The sequence below is a fragment of the Plutella xylostella genome, chromosome 16 (assembly GCF_932276165.1).
Source record: "Plutella xylostella chromosome 16, ilPluXylo3.1, whole genome shotgun sequence".
NCBI lineage: Eukaryota > Metazoa > Arthropoda > Insecta > Lepidoptera > Plutellidae > Plutella > Plutella xylostella.
The window spans coordinates 3,630,662-3,656,351 of record NC_063996.1 but is presented as its reverse complement, the minus strand read 5'-3'; the positions used below and the strand labels follow the sequence as shown (position 1 = coordinate 3,656,351).

General features: G+C 40.5%; 3 protein-coding genes across 4 annotated transcripts; 2 read left to right on the top strand and 1 right to left on the bottom strand.

The window, feature by feature from the left end:
* The first annotated feature begins 319 nt into the window (after nt 1–319).
* LOC119693888 (trypsin CFT-1) lies at nt 320–3,357 on the top strand. The gene is made up of 6 exons (XM_038118823.2): nt 320–368; nt 982–1,147; nt 1,482–1,579; nt 2,243–2,400; nt 2,526–2,644; nt 3,264–3,357. Exons 1-6 carry the CDS (start codon nt 320–322, stop codon nt 3,355–3,357), a joined length of 684 nt encoding a protein of 227 aa, XP_037974751.2.
* Nucleotides 2,955–11,009, top strand: LOC105384301 (N-acetylglucosamine-6-sulfatase). Its single transcript, XM_038118504.2, has 10 exons — nt 2,955–3,157; nt 3,264–3,519; nt 3,611–3,670; nt 3,974–4,174; nt 4,704–4,850; nt 6,149–6,322; nt 9,238–9,439; nt 9,811–10,121; nt 10,471–10,587; nt 10,819–11,009. Exons 2-10 carry the CDS (start codon nt 3,406–3,408, stop codon nt 10,969–10,971), a joined length of 1,479 nt encoding a protein of 492 aa, XP_037974432.2. The 5' UTR covers nt 2,955–3,157; nt 3,264–3,405; the 3' UTR covers nt 10,972–11,009.
* A 3,983-nt stretch (nt 11,010–14,992) lies between these two features.
* On the bottom strand, nt 14,993–22,073 carry LOC105384302 (DNA cross-link repair 1A protein). Of its 2 annotated transcripts, XM_048626456.1 has the most exons (13): nt 21,689–22,073; nt 21,539–21,607; nt 20,009–21,383; nt 19,755–19,895; nt 19,395–19,506; nt 18,922–19,065; nt 18,300–18,445; nt 17,822–17,931; nt 17,378–17,434; nt 16,449–16,569; nt 15,993–16,108; nt 15,482–15,588; nt 14,993–15,148 (listed from the first exon to the last, which is right to left on the bottom strand). In XM_048626456.1, coding segments are annotated over exons 1-13 (2,595 nt in total). In that variant the 5' UTR covers nt 21,785–22,073; the 3' UTR covers nt 14,993–15,147. The 2 variants fall into 2 exon arrangements, with proteins under 2 accessions (XP_048482413.1, XP_048482412.1); XM_048626455.1 differs by lacking the exon at nt 17,378–17,434 and having other exon boundaries at nt 17,765–17,931.
* Between the last annotated feature and the right edge of the window lie 3,617 nt (nt 22,074–25,690).

Below are 25,690 nucleotides of genomic sequence, written 5' to 3'. Positions count from 1 at the left end.
TTCCTAGCCTATACTTAATTATTACTAAGTAACTACTTACCTCTTACAAAGTCAGGTACTTTCACTTTTATCCATTACTAAGTACTCTCTCAACGAAAGTCACCTACCAACCAGTTTTATTATCTGATCAATATATCAAAAACTGCAAATTCGGTTTAGTAGCCACCTATAGTTTAGAAAGTTAGCAGCTCAGTGCAGTTGACATTCGAACTATGAACACCCGCATGTAGTTAGTTAGGTACTAAATTAAGGATTTAAATACTTGCATACTCATAAATAAAATAAAATAGTTTAGTAGGCCGCCAGTGTAAAAAGTAAAATGCGTGTGCTATTATTGTTTGCTGGGATCATCCTCAGTTCTGTTAATGGTAAGTACTGAACTCTTCTGCCATCTACCTCCCTCTTACATCTACATAGGTATCTACTTACTTGAAGTACTTACGTAGCTTAGTTTTTTCCAACGAATAGTACCTAAGAACGACTCTATAAGTTGCCCTGCCGCTGAGCCCACTGCAGCATGTCATCTCATCAAATCATCACCAGAGTTCTATCGCTGTTGATTAAAAGCATCCTTTATTGTACGCTAATTTTTGGTCCCGTACCGCTCTGGTCCACTGCTTCCCCGCAACCGTAAATATTTTTTGAGGCAAAGGTGTAATGTAGGTATACCTAAGTATGTGTGTAACTATCTAATTCATGGTCTAACATCTTAAACCCCTACCCCCTACCCAATCAGGGCATGATGTAGGTACCTAAGTATGTGTGTAACTATATAATTTATGGTCTAACATCTTAAACCCTTACCCGCTACCTAATCAGGGGCATGATGTAGGTACCTAAGTATGTGTGTATGTAATTCATGGTCTAACATCTTAAACCCCTACCCCCTACCTAATCAGGGCATGATGTAGGTACCTAAGTATGTTTGTATATACATAATTCATTGTCTAACATCTTAAACCCTTACCCCCAACCAATCAGGGCAAGCCAGCGTCAGCACCCGGGTGCTCGGGGGGGCGCCGACCACCATAGAGCGGTGTCCCATAGTGGCGCAGCTGCTGCGTGAGCGCGTGCAGTACTGCGCCGCGGTCGTGCTCACCGCGCGCCACGTGCTCTCCGCCGCGCATTGTATACTCGCTGACCCGACGTGAGTAGTACCATAGAGCCGCTCTTGCGGTGTCCCATTGCATCGCATTGGTGTGCTGCCCCGACGTGAGTATTCGGATATCACACACGGCTTTCCCACTCCATACTGAGGCAAAGTCTGTAACTACCTACATAAAATACATAGACCGGTAAACAACTTTCAGTTACTAACTGGGCCAAACACAACTTCTTATCCCTAATGTGTGCCATGGCCGGATTTGAACCTGCCACCCCGTGCCCCAGAAGCTAGTGCATACTTTGGAGCTACAGAACAGAGCCGTTGTTATTAACTATCTAAGTAACTATCTAATACTTACCTACATTATTGTTTTCAGTTATAACAACCCGAAACTGTGGAAAATCCGTGTGGGCTCTTCCTACCGCACTCGGGGAGGGGTCTTGCACGATGTGAAGACCATCATTACGCACCCAGGTAACTCACCACCAGCACATCATCAGCACAATAATAAACCAGGAATGCATATACTTAGGACAGCCGCTGGAAGTCCTCTGAAGATACTTAAGAACTCGTCATCCTCAACTAAGTAGGTATTCAATATTATTCTGTAGTTAGGAGCAATTTTTCATGATCATTGCATTGTATTGCTGTTTAGATAGATTTCTTAGGTATTGCTTGGTAATGAATCATACTGTCTATTAGCCAAATAGGTACTCAACTACTCACCTACAGTTTGGCTAAACTACTGTACCAATTTGGCGACTGCATCTATGGAATGATTAGACATGGCTAACAGCCAAGCCACCTCTATTACTTACTTGTAAACACCTTCGCAGTAGCAAGTAGTATAGGTACCTTGGTAAGTAGGTACTATAATTAGTAAGTAATGGTACTTACCTAGTCAGAGGTAGGTAGGTCGTATCACGTATGTAAATAACGTAACGGCACCGCAGTAATGGACAAGGAACCAGTAATGGACACTTACAAACTTATTTTGTCTAAAACAGGGTATGCATAGTTTTACGAAAATCCTTAAGGTGTCCATTACTGGTGCCGTAACGTTACCTACCTATTTATTACTTACCTGGATAAAATCTTAGCGTGGGCCTTTACCTAACTAGGTAATTGTATTTTTAGGTTTCGACAAAAGAATTTACAACAATGATGTGGCTGTATTAGTAGCATCAAAGCCGTTTACCCTGAACAAGTACGTGAGACAAGGAACTATACCGAAGCCAGGAACTGAAACTAAAGAAAACTCCAAAGTTACATTGATCGGATGGGGTGTCACAACGGTATTTATATCTTCAATTAGTTACCTACTAGCTAACTACCTACTCTAGGTAGTTACCTACTCATTCCCTCTATTACATAACTGTAAACGTACCCACTCAATAACTACTGCCCATGTCCCTTTCAGAATGACCCAAACAGCATGCAACCCGATCAAATGCGATACGCAACACTTCGCACCATCGACCACGCGACTTGCCAGAAGCGTTACAGCAATCTCAGTGCCACAATAACGGAGGCAATGATGTGCGGTGGCTTATTAGATCAAGGGGGAGTTGATGGATGCTACGGAGATTCAGGAGGACCCCTAATCTATAAAGGAGTTGTGGTCGGCCTAATGTCTTTTGGCTACAGCTGTGGCCATCCTTACTACCCGGGCGTGTATACGAAACTTGCTTATTTCTCTGATTGGATAGTAAATACAATACGTGATAATAAATGAACTGATAATATTGGTTTTGTTTAACTTTCTGTTGGATTTATAAAATGTTGGCGTAGGTACAACCTACCTAGTAAAAAAAACTGTTCCTAGTCTATGCTTGTGTCAACTGTCATGTCACCTCACTTGTCAGTTGTCACTGTCAGTGTCAAAAATATCAAGCATACTTTCAGTAAATTTCTTTCTGAAGAAAATTTAGAAAAATATAGCCATATTTGCCGCTATTTTCATATTTGACCCATTTTACTATTACCTCCAACAATGGCGAAAAACGGCCCCGTTGCTTTTTTGAAAGATTTCTACTACGATCCCTTCAAATGGTAAGTCAACATGCACATAACCTATAAAAATATAGATTATTGATTTTTATCGTTGAGTTGTGTCGTCATATCGTATTTATTGTTTACATAACACTTTTACTTTCAGGTCAATAGTGAAGAGCGTCGGTTTCTTCGCAGTCGGCGTCGTGGTGGCGAGCGAATGTGCCGGTCTCGAGATAATGCCATCTACGCCACAGTAGTGCTAGTTTAAACCTAATTTCCTAAGCGTATAAAGAAATATAGTCACAATGTTGCGTTCTAAAGGTCTATTGTTGTTTTCAATTGTGTTTGCGGCCAGTTGCTATGGCCAAAACATAGTTATGTTTTTAACAGATGATCAAGATGTGGTATTGGGTGGCATGGTTAGTAAATAATTGATTTTAGTGTTACAAAATGCAATTTATTCAAGTGAATAAACATTCGTTAAAACTTCTTTGTTTTATTCAATTGCAGACCCCTATGAAGAATGTTCAACGGTTTATTGCTGATAACGGAGTTGTGTTTACAAATTCTGTGAGTGTTTTGCAGCTTTACTTGATAAAAGATAACTCGAACTATTTTACAAGGCCAGATACAAATGGGTTCAATAACTGTTTTGGCGGCACACTAGCTGTCTAACCTTAGCTGTGTATTGGAACCTTTAACTGATCTCTAAAGATAATGGAAATCCATTTAAGTACATGTAAATATTCATGTTGCTAAAATTAATGTTCATAATTTTCTTCAATTTATATTGTTTTTAAATATATTTAAACTTAAAATGAAAAAGGAAATCCTGCCAATTTGTTTTAACCGGACCAACTTTACCCACCAAAGTATGCAGCATCACCAATCTGCTGCCCAAGTCGGTCAAGCATCCTGACGGGCAAGTACATCCACAACCATGGCACATACGGCAACAGCGTCTCGGCCGGCTGCTACGGGGTGCACTGGAAGAGTCAGGAGAATGACACCTTTGCAGCTATTTTGCATAATGCTGGATACAACACTTTCTATGCTGGGAAGTATTTGAATGAGGTGTGTTTGCTAAGATATTCCTTATCTTTTATTTGAGTAAGCTTATGTTTGATCCTATGCAACTGCATCATATCTATCTATTACAAAATGCAATCATATTTTGTAAACTCTGCCCCATTTCTAATACTATTGTTATATTCCATTCCAAGCAGATAGATAAATACATATACTTAAATCTTTAAATGGAAAAAGTCTATCTATCTATCTAAAAAGTCTATCTGTCTATCACTATTTTTCCCTCTTATTATAGCTGTCCGTGCTGTGTGTATTTAAAACTGGCCACCATTTTTCAAGATGTTTTATCAGCGCCCTTTTTACCCACTTATTTTTCGCATTTTGGTTTAAAATACTAGAGCTGGACGAGCGTTAATTAAATACCTATACTTTCAATAGTGGTGTAAGGTAATTCTTCAGTTCCCAGTCAGAGTAGTTAAAATCTGTCACTGACTACTAACTGTTATCACTTTGCACTGCTGCTTCGTTACTTTGTCTCACTACTACAACTTTAAACCCTACCCCCCACTTCCAGTACGGCGTCTCCTCAGGCGGCGGGGAGGTGCCGCCGGGCTGGGGCGAGTGGCACGGGCTCGTCGGCAACTCCCGCTACTACAACTACACGGTGTCCAACAACGGCGTGCCCACGTACAGCCGGGACTTGTACTTGACTGATACTATTGTGAGTATTATCATCATCATCAGCCAATAATCATACACTGGCTGTTCGTGGTCTCCACTCGAGAACTCGTCTACCCCAACGGTTATCGGTTCTTCGGCAGATAATATGACCAGCCCATTGCCACTTCAGCTTGTATATTTTGACAGCCATGTCGGTAACCTTAGTCCTCTGACGGATAACGTCATTTCTGATACGATCCATCAGAAAAACCCCAAGCATAGCTCTCTTCATAGCAGCTGAGCGACTTTTAAATCGGTGGACCAGTCCTACCGTCAGTGTCCACGTCTCTGCACCATATACGTCATCGCTGGCAGGACGCACTGGTTGAAGACTTGTCTTCAGGCTCTGAGGTATTGTGAGTATTGCTTGAGGTATTCCTCATCCCCCCACTCCAGTACGGCGTCTCCTCCGGCGGCGGGGACGTGCCGCCGGGCTGGGCCGAGTGGCACGGGCTGGTCGGCAACTCCCGCTACTACAACTACACGGTGTCCAACAACGGCGTGCCCACGTACAGCCGGGACTTGTACTTGACTGATACTATTGTGAGTATTCAAATAAATGTGTGGTGGAAGGGAACGGGCAGGTAATATTGACAAGGTACAAAAGTATACCTATAGCTACTGGTACCAATTCAGAAATAAGCTGACCATACACAACGACCGTTGAAAAAAATCTCAAACAAAACTATTTTCCTGAGAGTTTTTATGCAGCTACTAGGGCTGTGATACAGTCAATTACGGTCAGCTGCTATATTAGTACCAGTATCTACCTATATATACTTTTGTACCTTGTCCTAATACCTTGTCTTAATATGTTACCTACCCCTTCCCTTCTACCACATTTATCTATAAAAACCTTGTAAAAACAGTATTCAGGTTACAACATAAAAATAATACAATTACAAAGACTTTTTATCTTGGAAATGGGTTAGGAAATGATAACCTTATGTAAGTGTAGTTAAGTTCCTTATCTTATGCCACTTCTCTATTTTTATGCTGTCCCTTAGGTATGCCTTATTACTTTTCGAACAGTGGGGATTAAAATCGATTATCGTGTATCGATTCATTCTCCAAAATAGTTTTTAGCCACACTAAATAATACTTTTTACGCCCAGCTGCATTCTACGGTGCTGCCACCTATAACAAATTTTTCGCTCTTCCATCACTAGTAGCGCCATCTACATACAACTTACCTTCATCCTTCAGCGCTCACTATCGCTTCTTAGACTAGACTTTCAACACTCGTAGCGCCATATACACCTAACTTGACACTAAACTTATTCCTTCATTTTCTTCCAGCGCTCGCTATCGCTAAGCTTTATAGACAAGCAGTCCAGCGCAGAGCGGTCCAACTTCCTGATGGTACTAGCGCCCCCCGCCCCGCACGCCCCCTTCACCCCCGCGGACCGGCACAAGGGGGTCTACGCCAATGTCAGCGCTTTGAGAAGCCCCAGCTTTAATGTGAAGGCTGATGTGAGTGGAAACAATACATTAGTAAAGCTTTGATAAGACCGTTTCGGTAGTTAACATAAGTTTGGTGTGCGATGTGTGAAGGTGAAGGTATCGCGGGACAGCGATAGGTCTTATGAAAGCATGAATAGTTACAGTGGGAGGTGACCACTTTGTTGCACAACTAAAAAATTTGCCCACACTTCTGCATACTTATCTAAATATTTAAAAATAAGTTAATGGATCCTTTAAAAATACCCTCGCCTCAGCATGCTAGAGAAACTTGTACTTTGTTTGTCTACGCCCTCAGTTACCATCAATACTAGGGGCCGTCCATTAATCACGTGAGGTCGTTTTTCTCATTTTTTGACCCCCCCCCCTCCCCCCTGGTGATATTTGGTGAGGTTTGAGACTAACCCCCCCCCCCCCCCCCCCATGGATCACGTGTATTTTTTTGGAAGTCTATGTAAAGGCTATTTTTGACTAGAAAATATATAACGAAAATTGCAACGACTCAGGGCGGGCGGTCTTTCGCGGCGCGCGGGGAGTCGTTGCTTAGCAACGGCGGGCAAGTCAATCAAGGTCATACTATTCTATTCTATTCTATTCTCATAGGGGGTGAAGTTCCTGTACGTGGCTCTCTCGAGTGGAACCTTTGTACATATCCCCTTGATTTCAGCTCAGCCAGCCTAGCTCCCGAGTAAACTGGAGTAGCAGGCCTGGGTGTTGTAATAGCTGAGGTAGGCGCTCTGTTGGTCCAAGAATACATAATCTTGTTTCTGTAGTAGGTGGACAAGCTAACAGAATATGTTCAACCGTCTCATCTACTTCCTTACATGTCCTACATAAGGGAATAGTTGAGTTACCTATGGTATATAAGTGTTTATTCACGCAACAATGTCCTGTTATTAATCCTACCATTAATGATATATTACTACGGGACAGGTTGAGTAAGTAGCGTGTAAGTTTATGGTTGTGTGATACAATAAACGCTTTAGTTTGTCTGCAATCTACACGATTTTTCCACTCCTGATTGTGTTCAGATAGTGTTTTATCGGTGAGACATTGCCTTATTGCCTTTGATGACAAACTAATAAATGGTTCTGGCCCTATTGGTAGGGTATTTGATCCCATTCTTGCTAGTCGGTCAGCGTCGCAATTTCGTATGTTGTCGTTATGACTAAAATCCATTGTACTGTTACATTATTTGAAATGCTTAGGTTTTCCAGTGTTCTGTGACATTCTAAAATTAATTTAGATTTTGTTACAGTTCTGCCTAAGGCACCTAAAATAGCCATACTGTCTGTGTAGAAGCAGATATTGCTATTTTTTGTGTCTTTTATTTGTGTAGCTCCGTCAAGTAGGCTGGCAGCTTCTGCCTGAAAAACAGTAGCTTTGTTCCCGAAGCTGACAGAGTATTGTAAATTAAGTTCCGGGCAGAAGACACCTCCACCGCTGCCCTTCTTGTTCTTGGCTCCGTCAATGTAGATATTGATGTCGTAATTGTTTTCGTCTGATGTGCCACACTGATCTCGCTGGATAGTGTAGCTTCTGTTGAAGATAAACGTCTTTATAGTAGTGTCGCTGCATTCAGTGGACCCGGGAGCCGACAACTTGGCAATGTCAAGACGTATGCGACTGTGTCCCTGTGCAGTAGTATTCGTTGACCATAGTCCCATGTTACTTAGCCTTATCGCCGCCGCTTTAGCTTCCTGCTTGATGATAATATCGAGTGGTGGAAGTCCTAGAATTATTTCTAGGGCGGCTGTTGGGGTTGACTTCATACATCCGGTGATTGAAACGCATGCAAGCCTTTGAAACTGTCGAAGTTTGTTTTTCACAGTAATAAGTAATAACACAAGGTCATACTAAAAATCTTTCAAATTTTTGCGCCGTTCAAAATTTCGGTTCAGAAATACCTAGCGGTTTTGACAAAAAATTAATACACGTGATGTTCAGTTATCAAGTAGTTTTTATGTATTTACATAGATGTCACTATGCCAGAATCTGTATCTCGGTATTAAGAGTTCTTACATATTAATAACCTTTCTTCTTATTCAAATAAACGTCGCTTCTACTACCAGCGATCCGAACTTAAGGCTACCAAGCCTTTTCATGGTCCTTCGAGCCGGATCCAGGTGGATGTGGTCACTGACCACACCACCCTAGTAGTAGCCACTTTTTGATCAGGCGCTAGAAATCAGAGACGCATCGTCTCTGAAGGCGTCAACCGGGCGATCCGAGGATCGTTCCGGTAGGGATGGCTGCATCAGCAGTCGAGCTCCGGTGTGCCCAGTGATGGGTGCTAGCAGTGGCGCCGCGAGCTGCGCCACCGCCCTATCACTTAGCGGCACCAGGACAACACATCAAGGCGCGCTTCGGGTGAACTTAACCGGAGTCAGCGGCCCCAGCAGCAGCGGTCCAGTGCACCCGGTGACAGGATGCCAGCGGTGACACTCACGAGCGGGGTGTCATCGTGCCTATCGCCTGCCACTTCAGCGGTGCCAGAGACAGTCCAGTGCACCCGGTGACCGGATGCCAGCGGTGACACTCACGAGCGGAGCGTCATCGTGTATATCGCCGGCCACTTCAGCGGTGCCAGAGACAGTCCAGTGCACCCGGTGACCGGATGCCAGCGGTGACACTCACGAGCGGAGCGTCATCGTGTATATCGCCGGCCACTTCAGCGGTGCCAGAGACAAGCAGACATCAGCAGCGGTCCAGTGCACCCGGTGACAGGATGCCAGCGGCGACACTCACGAGCGGAGCGTCGTCGTGTCTAACGAGACCCCCCCCTCCCCCTCGTGATGTTTCGTGAGGTTTCGTGAGGTTTTCCGTACCCCCTCCCCCCCCCCTTTGAGCCTCACGTGATTAATGGACGGCCCCCTAGCAAAATTGGTCACAAAATTTCATATTCAACCCCCTTCTCACCCCCACAGGACAAACACTGGCTGATCCGAATGCCTCCCACGCCGCTGCCCGAAGCCCTGATGCCGGAGCTGGACCGCGTGTACCGCTCGCGGTGGGAAGCCCTCCTGGCCGTCGACGAGATGGTGGCTGATGTTGTGAATGCATTGGAGGTTAACAACTTGTTGGAGGACACGTATTTGGTGTTTACATCGGATAATGGGTACCATGTTGGTGAGTTTTTGTGGTATTAAGCTATATACAGAATTGAGGTACCCTAGAAATCATGTTATGGAGGCCCCGTGTAAGTATTTATAAACGAATAATAAGAGAGGATTCATAGCGCGTTATTTCCGCTATAGACGAACGTAATTTTGCATATATAATTCCACCCGCACCTCCAAAGGCTCCTAAAATCCTACATGATTTCTATTGTACCGCTGAAGGTTATCAATAGATCTCGCTATAGGGGCTCTGCAATGAAGCGCGAAATATAAAGCATGACCATGACAATTTTATTAGGATTTTAGTTAGTTAGTTGTGCACTTAGTACCTAACAGTAAAAATAAAACAAGCTCAATTCTCTATTTATTTGTTCTTTACAGGCCAATTCTCGCAAGTATACGACAAACGACAGCCATACGAGACGGACATAAAAGTCCCTCTAGTCATATCTGGGCCAGGAATTCCCAAGAACACTATCAATGCTGACCCCGTCATCAACATAGATTTAGCCCCAACTATTCTCAGTATGGCCAAGCTAGCACCGCCTAAGACTATGGATGGGAGAGTCATAGACTTGTATGCACAGAATAAGACGAAGGAGAGAAATATGCTGATCACGTATTATGGTGAAGGGAACACGAAGACTGTGGATGCTAATTGTACGTGGAAGTATGATGGGAAGAATCTGGCGGTGAGTTTGTTTTTTATATTCATTTGTTTAGAAATTCATACAAATAGTTATATTTTTGGGCCTATGTAGAGGTTCACACTCTCTTAGTGGACCTGCCACCTGCGCTGGAGAGGCTATAGGTAGGTACACATGTATACTATGCGTCGTCGCAGAACAGTAGTTATAGTGTCAAGCCAGCGGCCGCTACACGGGTTCGTTATCGACGTCGATTAATTCGTTTAATCCGCGTTCCACCAATCACCGCGCCAGATTTATGGTGAATTGCGATATAGTGATGTTTATCTTAAAGCGGCAGAATGGATATCAAACCCAATATCATTGTTTTATGCATTATTATTTATGATTTTAGGAATGCTATCCAGACTTCTCATGCAAGTGTCAGGACGCGCGCAACAACACGTATGGGTGTCTCAGACACTTCGCCGACAACGTGGACGCCAAGTACTGCAAGTTCAGCGATAATGAGGTAGGAAGCGAATATTCATGTCGATTCTGAAGGCACAAATTCAAATTTGTGCTGTCAAAACCTATCTATGTAGTTTCAATAATATCCGTGGCGCTACTGCTGCAGAAAACTATACTTATTTGACGTTTTTATTTTCTGTTATTTTACCATGGTCTTCGATGGTTAATTAGCAATTTTATAAAAACTCTGTAGATACAAAACCACAACATGTAAATATGATTTCTTTCCCAGCGTTTCGAGGAGCACTACGACTTGCTAAGCGACCCGCACGAGCTGACCAACACCATCGACCAACTGTTCCCGTCAGTGAAGATGTTCTACAACAACCTGCTGAGAGCTTTGCTACACTGTAGTGGGGATGGCTGTGACCAATTGAGTACTTAGGGCTAGGATTAGGGTATAGGTATTTATGAAATTGTTACCTATGTGGGGATAAATAAAAAGTAGTATTTTAATGATGTATCACGTCGTTTAATTTATACCAAACTTAATCGTCTTTACGTCTTTACGTCTTTTCACACTCTGCTTTCACTCTATGCTCTTCTGTTATTCGTCGTCATGGATACTTCACCTTGCGTTCTGTTCCACTCCCACACTCGGCCATCCTGACATTAAGGCTGCCCTCAGCCTTATTAATTACAATATATTAACACCTTAACTAATAATACTAATAAGAACAAACAATAAGAAAAAACAAATACGGCATTACATTTTAAAACACACACATTCGTCATCATTCATTCATCATCACTTTTATCTTTCTTTCCCCCAGTATCACTTCCTTTCTTTTCTTCTTTCTTGTCTTCTTTTGTTTCATCTTCTTTTCCTTCTTTCTTTTCATCTTTTTTATCTCGTGTATCTCTTCTCTTCTTATCTTTCTTCTCTCATGTGTAACTCGCCTTCTAATCCTTCTTAGCCCCGGTCCCACTTTTATCATCATCCTTGTCCTAGTCTTTTCCCTTGTCACCGGGATATCATCCTTCAGCACAATCTTCATCTGTATGGGAGCCTCCTTGACCTGTAGGGGCTGGTAGTTCTCTACCATCTCCGTCAGCTGCTCCTTGTACTGGATATCACTAATGTAATCTACAACCACAGAATCACACGTATAACACCCTACTTGTTTCATCCATTCGTCATCTTTCATACGTAAACTCACGCGTCCGTCTTCCATAATCAATACCACTCTTCTCAAAAAATCTTGACCAATTATCACATCGTAAGGCAAACAACTTCTATTCACAACATGAAACAATACGTTATTATAATGTTCTTTATCTATCTTCACACTTAAAGTGACTTTCCCTAGAGGTTTCACTTCCAATTGTCCGAGTCCCACCAAAGCACTCACATGTCCCTCGTCAAACTTAGGAGAACCTATCAGTTTGTAGTATTCGTCGGTTAACAAGTTAACTTCACTGCCCGTATCTATTAAAGCAGTCATTTTGCAGTCTGAAATTTCAATAGTCTTCATCGGCTTTCGTCTTTCCGTCTGTTTGTTTACATTTGCATTCGCATCTGTCATCTTGACGTTGACGTCCATACAGTTTGACATACAGTTTGAACTGTCACTGGCTGTCGCTGCTGAATTTTCGTTGTTTGACTCCGTAGGCATGGTGAACATTGAACGCCTCGGCCCACGCTGAGGTTGCTGCAGACCAGGTCGTCCTCGTCCAAACGCGTCGTTGTTCCGCCAGTTGCCGCTTCCGCCTGGCTGTTGACACTGCGTAGCAATATGTCCAAAGTCGTTGCAGCGGAAACATTTAATACCTCTCTGTCTGTACGGGCAATCTGCTGACATGTGTTGACTCTCTCCACAGTTGTAGCACAGTCGCACGGCCGTCGTCCTGTTGCCTGGCGCGAGTGCAGCTGCTGCGGGGCCTGCGGGTGTAGTTGCAGTAGGTAGACGATTGAAGACCGGTGCCCGTCTTCCGCTCGACTTCTGCCTGATGGTCTCGTACACTTTCAACTTATCTTTCAGATCCCCATAGGTCGTCACGCCGTACAGCATCACCTTATGTAACTCGTCGTCTAGTATTCCGTCCACGATGTATTTTATAGCGACGTAGTCGGGCATCTTGCCTCGCTTGCCGAGCTCTTTCATTATCAGCATGTAGTCTAGGCACGTCTCATTTGCTTTCTTCTTCCGGCTGCTCATTAACTCATGGATCGTCTTGGAATCTACGGCGTCTGGGAACTCCTTGGTGACCGCCGTCTTCAGAGCCTCCCACGTCTTGAAGGGTTTCTCTGAACGCAGCCAGAGTGCCGCCGTACCGGTCAGTGACCTGCGCCCCACGATCAGCCGCTGCAGCTCCGTCCACCCGAAGATCTCGGCGTTGTCATCGACCTCCTGCGCCCACCGTGTTGCGGAATCGGTCTGGTCGCACCCACTGAACTTAGCTACCAGCTCCTCCGTGTACGTGAGCGGTCCTGATGTTCCGACTGCCTCCCCGTCATCTCCCGTCGTCGTCCGTGGCATCTTCTTTTCTTGTCGTCGTCGTTACGTCTTAAAATGGTATATGTTCAGACCTGAAGGCGTTGTGATGCGAAGAAAAATTTTCTTGTAAAATTTGCAACTGTCAGTCTTGTCGTTTTTATAAAAATCCGTCTTCATCCGCCGTAATCTCCGAGATTTTTTAATTTTATTTATCCCGGACGAGCCCCCAATTTGTGGGGATAAATAAAAAGTAGTATTTTAATGATGTATCACGTCGTTTAATTTATACCAAACTTAATCGTCTTTACGTCTTTACGTCTTTTCACACTCTGCTTTCACTCTATGCTCTTCTGTTATTCGTCGTCATGGATACTTCACCTTGCGTTCTGTTCCACTCCCACACCTATGTATAGCTGAACATAAAAGAGTAGAGAATAATTGAGGGCGTTGCAATCTAAGAAAGTGGCCACACTATTATAGTATAGAAAACGGACAAAAGTATCACGATACTTTAGCAGAAAAAATCAAAACGAGAAATGTTTCAAATATTTACTAATTATAAAATGCCACTTTTTGGGGAGGTTTATGTTAAGAGAAGAAATTAGTAGGCGAGAGGGGGACAGTCTTAAATGAATTTCATTAAATCAAATCAACTGTAACTTTTATTTCATTGTGTATTTCATAATGTTTTTTTGCACTAAAACACGTGTTGGTTATCCCATTATGTAATTACTATAGGAGAAAAGTGATAGTATCACACATCAATATTTTATTACAGTTTTTTCTTGCTCAGGAAAAAGTTCAAATGTGCCCCGGCAATTCTTCTAAAACTGTGTTTACCGATTTTCCTGCAACAAATTATTTAATTGGTCAGAAAAGCAGTGACTTGCAAATTATTATGTCTGGGGAATTTATACCGACTCTTACACTGAGTTGCAGAAAGGATTTTTAAGTTAATGTCGGCATTAAATGTATTGTTGCCTTGCTTTGACAGTATACGGACAGAAAGAGACAGACATAGATTTAATGTCCACATTAGCTTAAAGTCCCTTGCTGCAACTCGGCATTACATATTCTTACACATATTTTTACAATAGGTACTCTACACGGAGAGACCGACACACATAGACACCTACAGCTGTAAAACTTATCGATACCCTTTTTGAGTCGGGGGTTAGTAAAAAAGTATCTAGACCTGATGTTTTAACAACATTAGCATCCAGACCCTGATGTCATGTAACGTTTGACACTAGTATTTTCTAACCTCTATAAGAATAACAAATACACATTGAAAGGCATTCTATTACATCTAAATAGTACTTTTTTACAAGAAATATAAGCAATGTATGTTAATGGTTAGAAATTAAGTACCTACTCACCAATATAAAACGCTGCTCTTTCATAAACATCGTATATATTGACTAATACTTCTCCAGCCTCATTCTCCGCCAAACATCGTAGGTAAACGCTGTAAATCATCTGTCTAGCTTCGCTGCGAATGGTTTTATTCATTTTCACTTCGTGAACAAACTCAACAATCCACAAAACTCCAAAATTAAGCAAAATTCGATTTGTTTATACAGGAACAGGGCGAGTTTGACATTCAAACCATAGAAACAGACCACAAATCACAAGTTTTTTTTTATTGCCAGGTTTAAATCTGTTTAGTTCCACAAACATTAATCTCTATTCTTTTGTGTTCAGCTATAGGTCAAGTTTTATCAGTGATAACATTCTACCGTGTAAATGCTTCTGTACTAGATTCGCGATTTCATCTTGTAAGAAGTAGTACATAGGTAATAAATAAGATGAAAAAGTTTGGCAAGATTATACTAAGTACAAATAAGTTATTTTTAAGATTCCATCCTACATTTTTAGCTATTCATGAAAAACAAAACTATTCTAGTGTAAAATATTTTCCTAGTTACATAAGAGAAACTATTGAATGTAAGCAATAAAGATGCACTTATCAAAATATGTGATGTTTTATTTATATTTATACACTTTCAAAACAACAAATCAACAAGTTATAAACTAAAGTACACATAAATAATATCAAAAATAGATCACAGACTCATGGCGGGATAAATACGTTTTGGTTTAAGTTTCGTGCGATGGGAACATCTGAAACAAGGAAATAATCTTATTATTTACGAGTAGGCACGTTAAAACCTACGTCTGCGATTCACGGCTCTGTTATTGACGTTGATAGTTGATAAACGTCAACGTTTTCAAAAGTTTTTCAATAGTTTCCGCTAGAGGTGCCACTTTGTATGCGAGGAAAAGTAAACTTTCGTAAATGAAAACCATCAAACCCGTATAGAATTTCAGTTGGTTCTAGTCACAGACCTGTAAGGTCTGTGGTTCTAGTCATAGAAACCTACCATAGGGTTCTACAAACTACTTACTTGCCATCGAATCGACACTTATTAGTGAAGTACCTAATAAAGAACTCACCAGGTAACGGCAGTGCCCTGCTGTTTGCTCGGTATCCTGAAGTAGTCCGTCACTTTGCTCTGAGAATGAACCTCCTCCTTGTACACCAGCGGGCATGGGAAGTATTTCTGGAAGAAAAGAGAGGTTGAGTCTAAAATATATGGTGATGGAAAGAACACTAAATCATGTAGCTTGGCCATCAGATTCTAGACATGTTGCATTTTATGAACGAATAAGAGAATTGCAAGAGAGAGAAGACAAATAGCGCGCAACAAAGGCGTCGCGCCGTTTTGACACATTCTCCTCGCCACTAAGGCAAGGAACCTAAACGTATCTTCTGCGTATTGTTAATACTATGTTCAGCCGGATAACATATTAGCATGTTCGATTTTGAGAATGCGTACAAAAGTATCCGTACAGAGTATGTAGGGTGAAATTTGGGAAGTTATTATTATACCCTCTATCATTTACAATAAATATGGCTTTTTTTAAGGATCCCACGTGATTGTAGATAAGTATTTAAATGTATTACCTGAACAGCTTTCGGCCCGCCAGAGATATCAACAGTCGGTATCACTTGCTTTGGCTTCAGGAAGTTCACAAAGCGAATCATCTCGGAAAAACTTGAGTGTTCGCTGTAGGGGATGCCTGAAAACATACAATTTTAGGCTTTAATACATCTGTTAGAAGGATTATTCGTTCATTCCACTTCTCAGCACCAAAATGTAATATAATGTACATGTATGTAATGTACGGTCGCCTAAAAGTATACAGGCGGAGTTTTTTAAAATAGCGATCCCTGATGATGAAGGGACCAGCTACATCTGTTATAAATCCGGGGACGTGTTGTGTGTGATGTGTGTGACAGTGGTGTTTAAGTGGAAGTGCTTGACCAGCATGTGAGCTTGAGATCGCTATTTTACGCCTGTATACTTTAAGGCGCAGGCGACCGTACATGTATGTAATGTACATCATATATTTTCCTTACCGTAAATAGTGATTTTATCTTTATGGACAGTAGAATTCTTTCCATTCTCCCAGCCGCTCGGTTTGAACGCCACAACTTCATCAAATGAACCGTTCTGACTATCCAAGTAGGTCCGTAGTTTCTGAAAACATTTTTAGACAAAGCATGAGTACCAAGGAGCTGAGATAAACGGCACCAACTAGCCTCAATAGGCCCGACATGTAGTTTCATGACTGTGGTTAAAGCTTTAACCCAAAAGTACCAGGGAATTATAAACATTCAAGAATTAAACTCCATGGTAAGATGTCTCAAAGGCACCGAATGCAGTTGGCACGACTGTGGCGCCATCTGGCTGAAGCTTTAACCAGGGCGGTATAAACAGCCAGGAACTAACCTCAACAGTAAGGTCCCTCATATGCACAACTGTGGCGCCATCTGGCGGAAGCTCTAACCTTGAAGTAGGTACAAGCAGCCGCAGCACGGGTCTGCTATTGACGACGATAAACTCGTTTCATGCACGTTCCACCAATCAGTGCGCCGTATTTATGGCTAATTGCGATATACTGATTTTTAAATACGTCGATAACTAAATCGTGCAGCGGCAACAGGATAGAATAATAAGTAGCCAAGAAATTACCTCAACAGTAAGGTCCCTCATAGGCACCACGTGCAGCTGGCACGACTGCGGCGCCACCTGGCTGAAGCTTTAACCTAAAAGTACCAGGGTAGTATAAACAGCTAAGAACTAACCTCAACAGTAAGGTCCCTCATAGGCCATCTACCTGAAGCTCTAAAGGTACCAGGACAGTATAAACAACAAGGAGCTAACCTCAACAGAAAGGTCTCATCATAATAGGCACCACATGCCACCACAATGCCGCTGGCCCGACTGTGGCACCATCTGTCTAAACCTAAAAGTACCAGGGCAGTATAAACATCAAGGAACTAACCTCAACAGTAAGGTCCCTCATAGGCACGACATGCAGCTGGCACGACTGTGGCGCCACCTGGCTGAAGATTGCTTAGAAGACACTCACCTATTTAAAGTACCAGGGAGGTATAAACAGTCAAGAACTAACCTCAACAGTAAGGTCACTCATAGGCACGACGTGCAGCTGGCACGACTGTGGCGCCACCTGGCTGAAGATTGCTTAGAAGACACTCACCTATTTAAAGTACCAGGGAGGTATAAACAGTCAAGAACTAACCTCAACAGTAAGGTCCCTCATAGGTACCAAATGCAACTGACACGACTGTGGCGCCATCTGGCTGAAGATTACTTACAAGACACTCGTCCATTTAAAGTACCAGGAAACTATAAACAGATAAGAACTAACCTCAACAGTAAGGTCCCTCATAGGTACCACATGCAACTGGCACGACTGTGGCGCCACCTGGCTGAAGCTGCGCCCCTCCACTATCTGTAGAACCTTGTCTTTCTCCGGACACGCCCACACGGTGCATCCGACGCGTCGCGACATTCCTTGGAAGAACTTCTCTTTGCCTGAAAATTGGTAAGGCTTTGATTATTTACATACACATGTGTTCACGATTGTAATCCCCGAAAAGGTAGACAAATGTAACTCGCAAGCTTAATTAAATACTGTGATTTCGTGAAAGCTATGTTTGATTATTTGTTGCAATATTACTTCTGAATAGGTATTCTACAGTTGTTGCAAAAGTGATATAAGCCGAAAGGGGGTGGCTCTGTGGGTTAGTCTGAAAATCTTTTGTTATATAACTATTGGAACAACGCGAAATGCTTCTCCATAGTAAAAAAGTTACATCACCAACCAAGTTATAAATAGGCCCCCCTTTCGGCTTAGAGTACCAATTTTGCAACACCCTGTATAATGGATGATGGAAACTTACCAATGGTATAAGTCCCGCAAACAATTAATACGGAAGAGAATTTCTTGCCAATCTTCTCTAAATCAATTTTCTTTTGCCGCAACAAAAACAATGCCATGTCTAAACTCTGGTCTTGTGTCGGAAAGTCGTAGCGGGGGTTGCAATATCTGTCGAACGATAGCAAAAATGTTATACAATTTACATTATGTAAAAGGTGGAAGTAACGTAGGATGTTGCGACCTATTACGTACCGTCGCCTGCACCTAAAAGTATACAGGCGGAGTTTTAAAATAGCGATCTCAAGCTCACATGCTGCTCAAGCACATCCACATAAACACCACTGCTACACACATCACACACAACACGTCCCCAGATTTATAACAGATGTAGCTGGTCCCTTCATCATCAGGGATCGCTATTTTAAAAACTCCGCCTGTACACTTTTAGGCGCAGGCGACCGTACAATATCGAGTCCTTCTTATTTTTTTATTACGCTCTCTAAGGCCGCGTCCACGACGACATACCATTCTTCAACGCACGTATAACCGGGTGGAATTTTTATCATTCCCTTTTATAATTATTTGTTATCTGATCCGAAATATAAGGCTGCATTCATGACTACCAAAAAAGCCAAAACACTCACGTGGTATCCAAATAAACAGTATGCACGTCCCTATTCCAGAACAAGGGGTAGGACTCCATGGCAGGCGTGGCGCGGAAGTCCCCGGTGTGCAGGATCGTCCGGCCAGTGGGCAGGGTGAACACCAGCATTATGGAACCTGGGCAACTGGAATGGGCAAAAATAATTATGAACAAATTATTAAAAAAAAAACATTCTGAGTGGTACAAGTTAGTTTTATTCATTCTAGGCATAGTAACGGAATATAAGGATTATGAACAAGCGTAAGAAACATTTAAGTTTGCAAGCTTCGATTATCGGTCAAGATATGTAAATTAAAAAAAACCTACAGACGAATTTGGGACCTCCTCCTTTTTTCGAAGTCGTTTAAAAAAGTTTAATTTTATGTACGTACCTATGTAATTTTCAATATTAGGTAACATCATCATAAAATATGTAGACCACATTTAGAAAACTTTAAAAAAGGGTTGACTTACTGGTTGGCATCAACGGCCGTGACTTCGACGCCGTCTATCCGCAGTGGCTCGTCGAGGTTCAGTATGTTGATGTAATCAGAGTTCAAGCCGAGACGAGATATGCACAGGTCCGCTGGAAAATGGGTAAGTTTTCCGTGATTTTATTGTAAATTACCTTACATTTTTATGAATATACTGACATGATAATTATCATCATCAGCCCTTAATCTTATAGTCGTAAAACAGGAGCAGGGGACATCCCACGTAACGCTGGTCAGATATAATGCCCCTGACAAAACATGAAAAAAAACGGGTAGATCCATAAGAATTTGTAGGTACGTACGTTATCGCAAAAAAGAGCATTGGCACATTGATTTTTACCTGTTATTTTGGAACAATACAATGGTTTGTTGAAGGTCTTCTTGAGTCCCATGTAGTGGTCTGAATGGAAGTGTGTGAGGAAGTAGTGTTTCACGTTCGGAATGTCTCCATACGAAAATGCGTCCACTGCAAAATGTGTCCCTGAAATTATATAAAATATGAAGGTATTATTTTCTTAATTAATTTAAGTCTTATATTAATTTTATTTGGCATTACATTGCTTATTCAGTTACATCTCCAAACTATAAACTTACCTGTAACAACTTTATGGAAAGGCACACTTTTTGGTTTGTTGTTTGTTTTACTTTTAGAGGGCAGTGAAAAGTGTAAGGCATCTAGTGTCTTTGAGGATTGACACCGGGCACTGCTTTGTCTTGACTGCGGAGAGTTCAAAGATTGGGGCTGAGAGATGATTGCCTTTGTTTCTTGCCGTTTCCTGACATGCTCACCATTCTCCTGAGCCATCCTTTTTGTTGGTGAAGCAACCTGTCTGGTAAACTTCGCTTGAGAAGTAACCTCATTTCTTGGTGACCTTTGATTTGAACTTGACGCCCGATTCGCTCCATTTAAACCAGAGTTTTTGCTCATATCCACAGCATCATGTTTCACACTCTCACCCTGAGATAGATCCTCATTTTTATCATCAATATCTTCCAATAAAATTGTTGTATCTGATAACTCTATTACATCAGCATCAGTCTTCTTTTTAAAGTAGGAATCAATGGATTTCTGCCGTTTGTCTGCACTTAACTTTATGAGAGTTTTTGCATTATTACACACAGACTTATTTTGGCTACTGTTCTTTGATTTGTATTGTCTTTTTACTATTGTATAATTTGGTGGCTGAACAATAACATGAGACACTTGATCAATGGCATCTGTTTTCAAAAGCAGAACTTTTCCACTTCCTTCAATGTCTTCTGCTGTCAGTGTTTTTTTCTTTTTAATTTCCAAACTGACAGCTACTGCTGACCTTTTCAGTGGGTTGGCTGTGCTATTCTCATTCATGTTTTCATCCAAATCACTTACCACACTTGCTTCCTCTGAGATTTCAGTTATATCACAGTCTACTGTTATATTCTCATTTTCATGGCAAACAGATATGTTTCTAATATTGGATTTTTTGGAACTGATATTAACCTTGTTGCATTCATTAATACCAAATGATACTGAGATCAATGGTTTACATGCTTCATTTATGGTATTCGACAAGCTACTATTATCTTCAGTCACATTTAACTCTGTAGCTGATGATAAGGAAATGATTGATGAGTCACACTCTTTGACTGGAAGGATGGTATATGGTGACCCTAATGGGCTTGGGGTAACACTTTGATAAGTTCTAGCATCATGGTTTCCAACCAAGCCCTTAATGGCTGAAAGGGCTGAGCTACTCCAAGCACTGTTATCCACAGTTTTTGTTTGTGGAATGGTATTCAAAGTATTTACTTCTTGTACCTGATTTTCCCTGTGTTTATTGTCAAAATGGTCAACAAAGTCTTTGATGGCAGAAAAGCCTGAACTGCTCTCAGCTTTATCATGAGTTTTAGCTGGTTTAGAGTGCTGCAGTGTGCTGATCTCCAATGTATTTATGTTACTTTGCAAGTTCTCTTTGTTTTGAGTAAATGCCTGGAACAGAAAATGAAAAGCAGTGTTATTTAGGTATTCACTGATGTTTAATTAGATCAATTAAAAAGTAAAGTAGTAATAAAAGAGTGTCTAAGTAAAATATAATATAAGACAAACACTTGAAGATACAATAATGAAATGATATAAGTACCTACCTTTCTCTGTGGTGTAAAGGATCCTCCATTCCTTTTTAGAGATAAGGAACAGTGGCTTATAATAGAGTTCTGTAAACAAATAAATATTCCGAATCATACGATGGCAGTAGGTATGAGAAGAACAGGTAAATATGAATGTAAGTAACTAACCTGAGTAAGAAAAGTGGAGTTCCCAGTATTTTCTTTCCTAATAGCTCTTGGATTAAGAACAGATGGAATGTAATTATTAATGTCATCGTTCATCATGGTAGACCCTCACAATAATAGTTAACATTTTAATAAAATTAACAAAGTATCGCTTTAGGCACTGTAGGTTTGATAGTATAAATTGGTCGTATAGTTAGTATTAATTTCTTACAACCGCTATATAGCGTAGAAGCCTGGTTCCTATCTATAACTATGTAGGTAGTTCTCCTAAAGCTCAATATTAAAATTTCAAAATCTTCAACTTATCTGTAGCATCAAATTTCAAGTTTTCATTTCTTTAAAAAGTTCTGAAATTTCGACACATACACAACCACAAACTTAACTGTCAGAGTTGACAGTGATGGTCACACGGCTGTCACTGTCAATACTTCATAATCAACTATAGTGCCACAATCTTATCTGTTCCGGTGACGGCTTCGCTGTGATCGAATCCAGTGATGCCATAGTGATGCCATCGATTAAATTTTGCCTACTCGTATTTGTGGTTTAAACGACAATGCATTTCTGCTATTGCCTATTTTATAATTAAGTAGGTACATTTATAAGTATAGATAAATCAAAATATTGGGTCGATAGTAAATGAAAGAGGATATTATATATCAAACGACATTTGTTGTATGGAAAATTTGTATACGGCGAACAGAAATAAAATAAGCTCTGATGATATAGGAGATTAAATCTAGATTACAATGGTATAGGTAATATCATCTGTGGAAATACCGAGATAAGACAGTCTTAAAAAAAATATTTATTATTATTTATTTATTTATGAACACTTTATTTTACATTTTCTAAAGTAACAAGAAATAAGACCATAAAATTAAAAGAAATTCAGACAATGTGCAAAGGCTAATTGCCAAAAAGCAATTTCTTCTAGTCAACCCTTGATAATATATTGGGAGAACATGTCATTAATCATCATTATTTCGTCTAAAATCGCTGCAGGTGCGCGAAATTCTTCTTGGTATACTGCCTAAGATTTAAAGTGTCATGTCATGTCCTCACACCTGTAATCAAAGAAAAATAAGGATTATATAGTTTTCATCATGACCCATCCCGTCCCCACTGCTGGGGTACGGGTCTCTCGGGAAAATATTTATAAAATTACATGTGAGTACAGTTCTCCCATCTTAATAATGCGCATGCAAATCTTCGCAAACTGTCGTATTCCCGGAAACACCCGAATCAGTGCCTTAAACAAAGCACTTGCATTTTGATCCTTGTTCGAAAGAAATAGTAGTCAATATCATGTGACACATAATCGAAAACAATTTGGGCGGTCGGTGGCTGTCACCGATCAGTCAAGGGTCTCAAGGTCAAGATCAATATTACTTTTGTGGAATTATAAAGAGCTGCAATTACACATCGTTCTTGTTATTTTTTTCAAATGTGAATTTAATTTCAACTTCAATTATTTTTGACGATGCCATATTATGAGGCACATTTAAGAATAAAATATGCGTCACATTGATAGACTTCACTTTGCCAATAAAGCCACACCCAAAAGACCAAGTTTGTAATTGTAATATTATTGTGAATGATCAGCGCTGTAAATACTTTTGAACTGAGATTTTAATGTAAACATTTTTATTAATGTGAAATAATCAGTGCTGTAAATACTTTTGAACTGAGATTTCAATTTTTTTATATAAACCTGTGTTTGAAATCCATTTCTCCTTATAATATAAACCTTGTGTTATTCAAACCTTCTTTCATCCATCTTTACATCATCTTCAGTAAGACACTTGAAAAGTACCTACTGTAACATTTTCGAAGTAAATTTTAATATTATGGAATATTATGAATTATCGAATCAAATTTCGTTACTGATAAATCAATTATCTCTTTTAGCACCAATAACATAATTCTACTAAAATTTCATGAAGAAAATGCACTTAACCACTCTAAATACATAATAGTTTTCTAACGCTCGGGAATACGACCGTTGCCGAACAATGACGAAGATTTCCCTTTGTTCCCATCGAGTCACACATCAAACCTGTCACACTGTATACAGTTGGGAATTCTTCATGAAAAGTGTGCCATCTAGTCACAGTGTTACTCGATGGGAGTGTTACTCGTTGGGAATGATTTATTTCTGAATTCCCAACCAGCCGCTGTAACTGGATGGGAACATAAACTAGAAAATTCCCAACTGTTCTCCCGTTACTCGTTAAGATTTGTTCAGTGATGATGAATAATGATGATAGGTACTGTGACTTATACAGTGTGTTGTTTTTCGGACCCAACAAACTTTAAGGGTGGATTCTACGAGTAATTTCATCGAGAAAAACCCCCATATGTGGGGTCAAATCTCAATATTCTAGAACTGGCGGCCATTTTAAAGTTGCTTTGAACTTTTTTATGTAACTTTTAAGCAGTTGTGAATATTTTAAATGAATAGAGATGACTTTTTGCGGATTAAAGCATTTTATTTCATGTCCGTAAGGCGTTTAAATCTCGAGATGATTTTCTAAACGAAGAAGAAAATCTAATTTAAGTTACTTAGACCCCCACATATGGGGGTTTTTTCTCGATGATATTACTCGTAGAAACCCTTAAAGTTTGTCGGGTCCGAAAAACAAACACTGTATACATAAGTATTTAATATTACGATTTTTTTTATTTTCGTTTCTTGAAAAAGTATGAAAATAGAAATAATTATTCCGAACAATCAAATAAGTTTTATTAAACTAGTTAACATTAAAATTATAAAATCAAAACCGAATTGTAAAATCCAATCATTTTTTTCTATTAATGATAGATAGATACTGGGTGGGTAGTACAGCAGTAGCCACAAAATAATAGAGAAAATGAAAACTTTCATTTCCAAAATTTTGCGTGGAGGTGACTTTATGGCAGTTTGATATTTACTTATCGACTCATATCTGCTCTGCTTCACCATGAAGAAATAATTAGGTACTACCTCAGATTAATGATGATCTGGCGCTTACACCGCGGGGGCGCCTCGGACATAGACGGAAGATGCAGATGATCTCAAAATAATGGCGAATATTATGGGGACCAACACCGATCTAGTACTGACGTACTTATTTATTTATTTTATTCGGAAAACTTAAACTAGTTAAAACTTAATATTACTAATTTGCATAACAGCCATGTAGTAGTTATAGTTATCGTATATGGTGGAATTCAGATCCATTGGACTCTTGTATTGGCTCAAAAGACTTGATGAGGTTTCACTAGCGCCATCTACCTTAATCTCTTATTCGCTCCATCCAAAGGTTGTCTGGCAGAGATTTTTAGTGATAGGACCGCCTTTTGTACCCTAATTAGGTTCATCATCTTTAGCCTATAGCAGTCCACTGCTGGACGTAGGCCTCTCCCAAAGCACGCCACTGGATGTGATATTTAGCTTTCCGCATCCAAATGAAGTTACAACGTGTATATTTTATTATTCTTTTGGGGTGTACAAATAAAGTGTATTCTTTTCTATAATCGGTTTTTGTCTATGGTGGAAAATTCTTCATTGAAAATCCCAACAAGTTACTGTGACTTGTTGGGAATTTTTATTTCCATAGTCCCAACTAGTTACAGTGTTACAGTTGTATGTGACACGTTGGGAATGAAGGAAAAGAGTGTTTCAACGAGTAACAGAGTGTGGACTGATGGGAACTTTGAACATAAAATTCCCAACGAGTAACAGTGTGACTGGTTGAGGTGTGACTGGCTGGGAACAAAGGAAGATTTCTATGTGCATTATCAATTTTGGGGAACTGTATATGGGTAAAATTATTCGTCATATTTGGCAACACTAACCTGTAGCCGTTGCAACTCGTTCTTCCAATTTTTCCAAACGGAATTAAAGGCGCCTGAATACGTTATTCTTCCTGCATAAAAGCCAATATATCTAGTATTACTTTTCTTGCATCATATTTAAGCGCTTTTGGCATTATTTTCACGCAGAAAATCACAAACAAATTA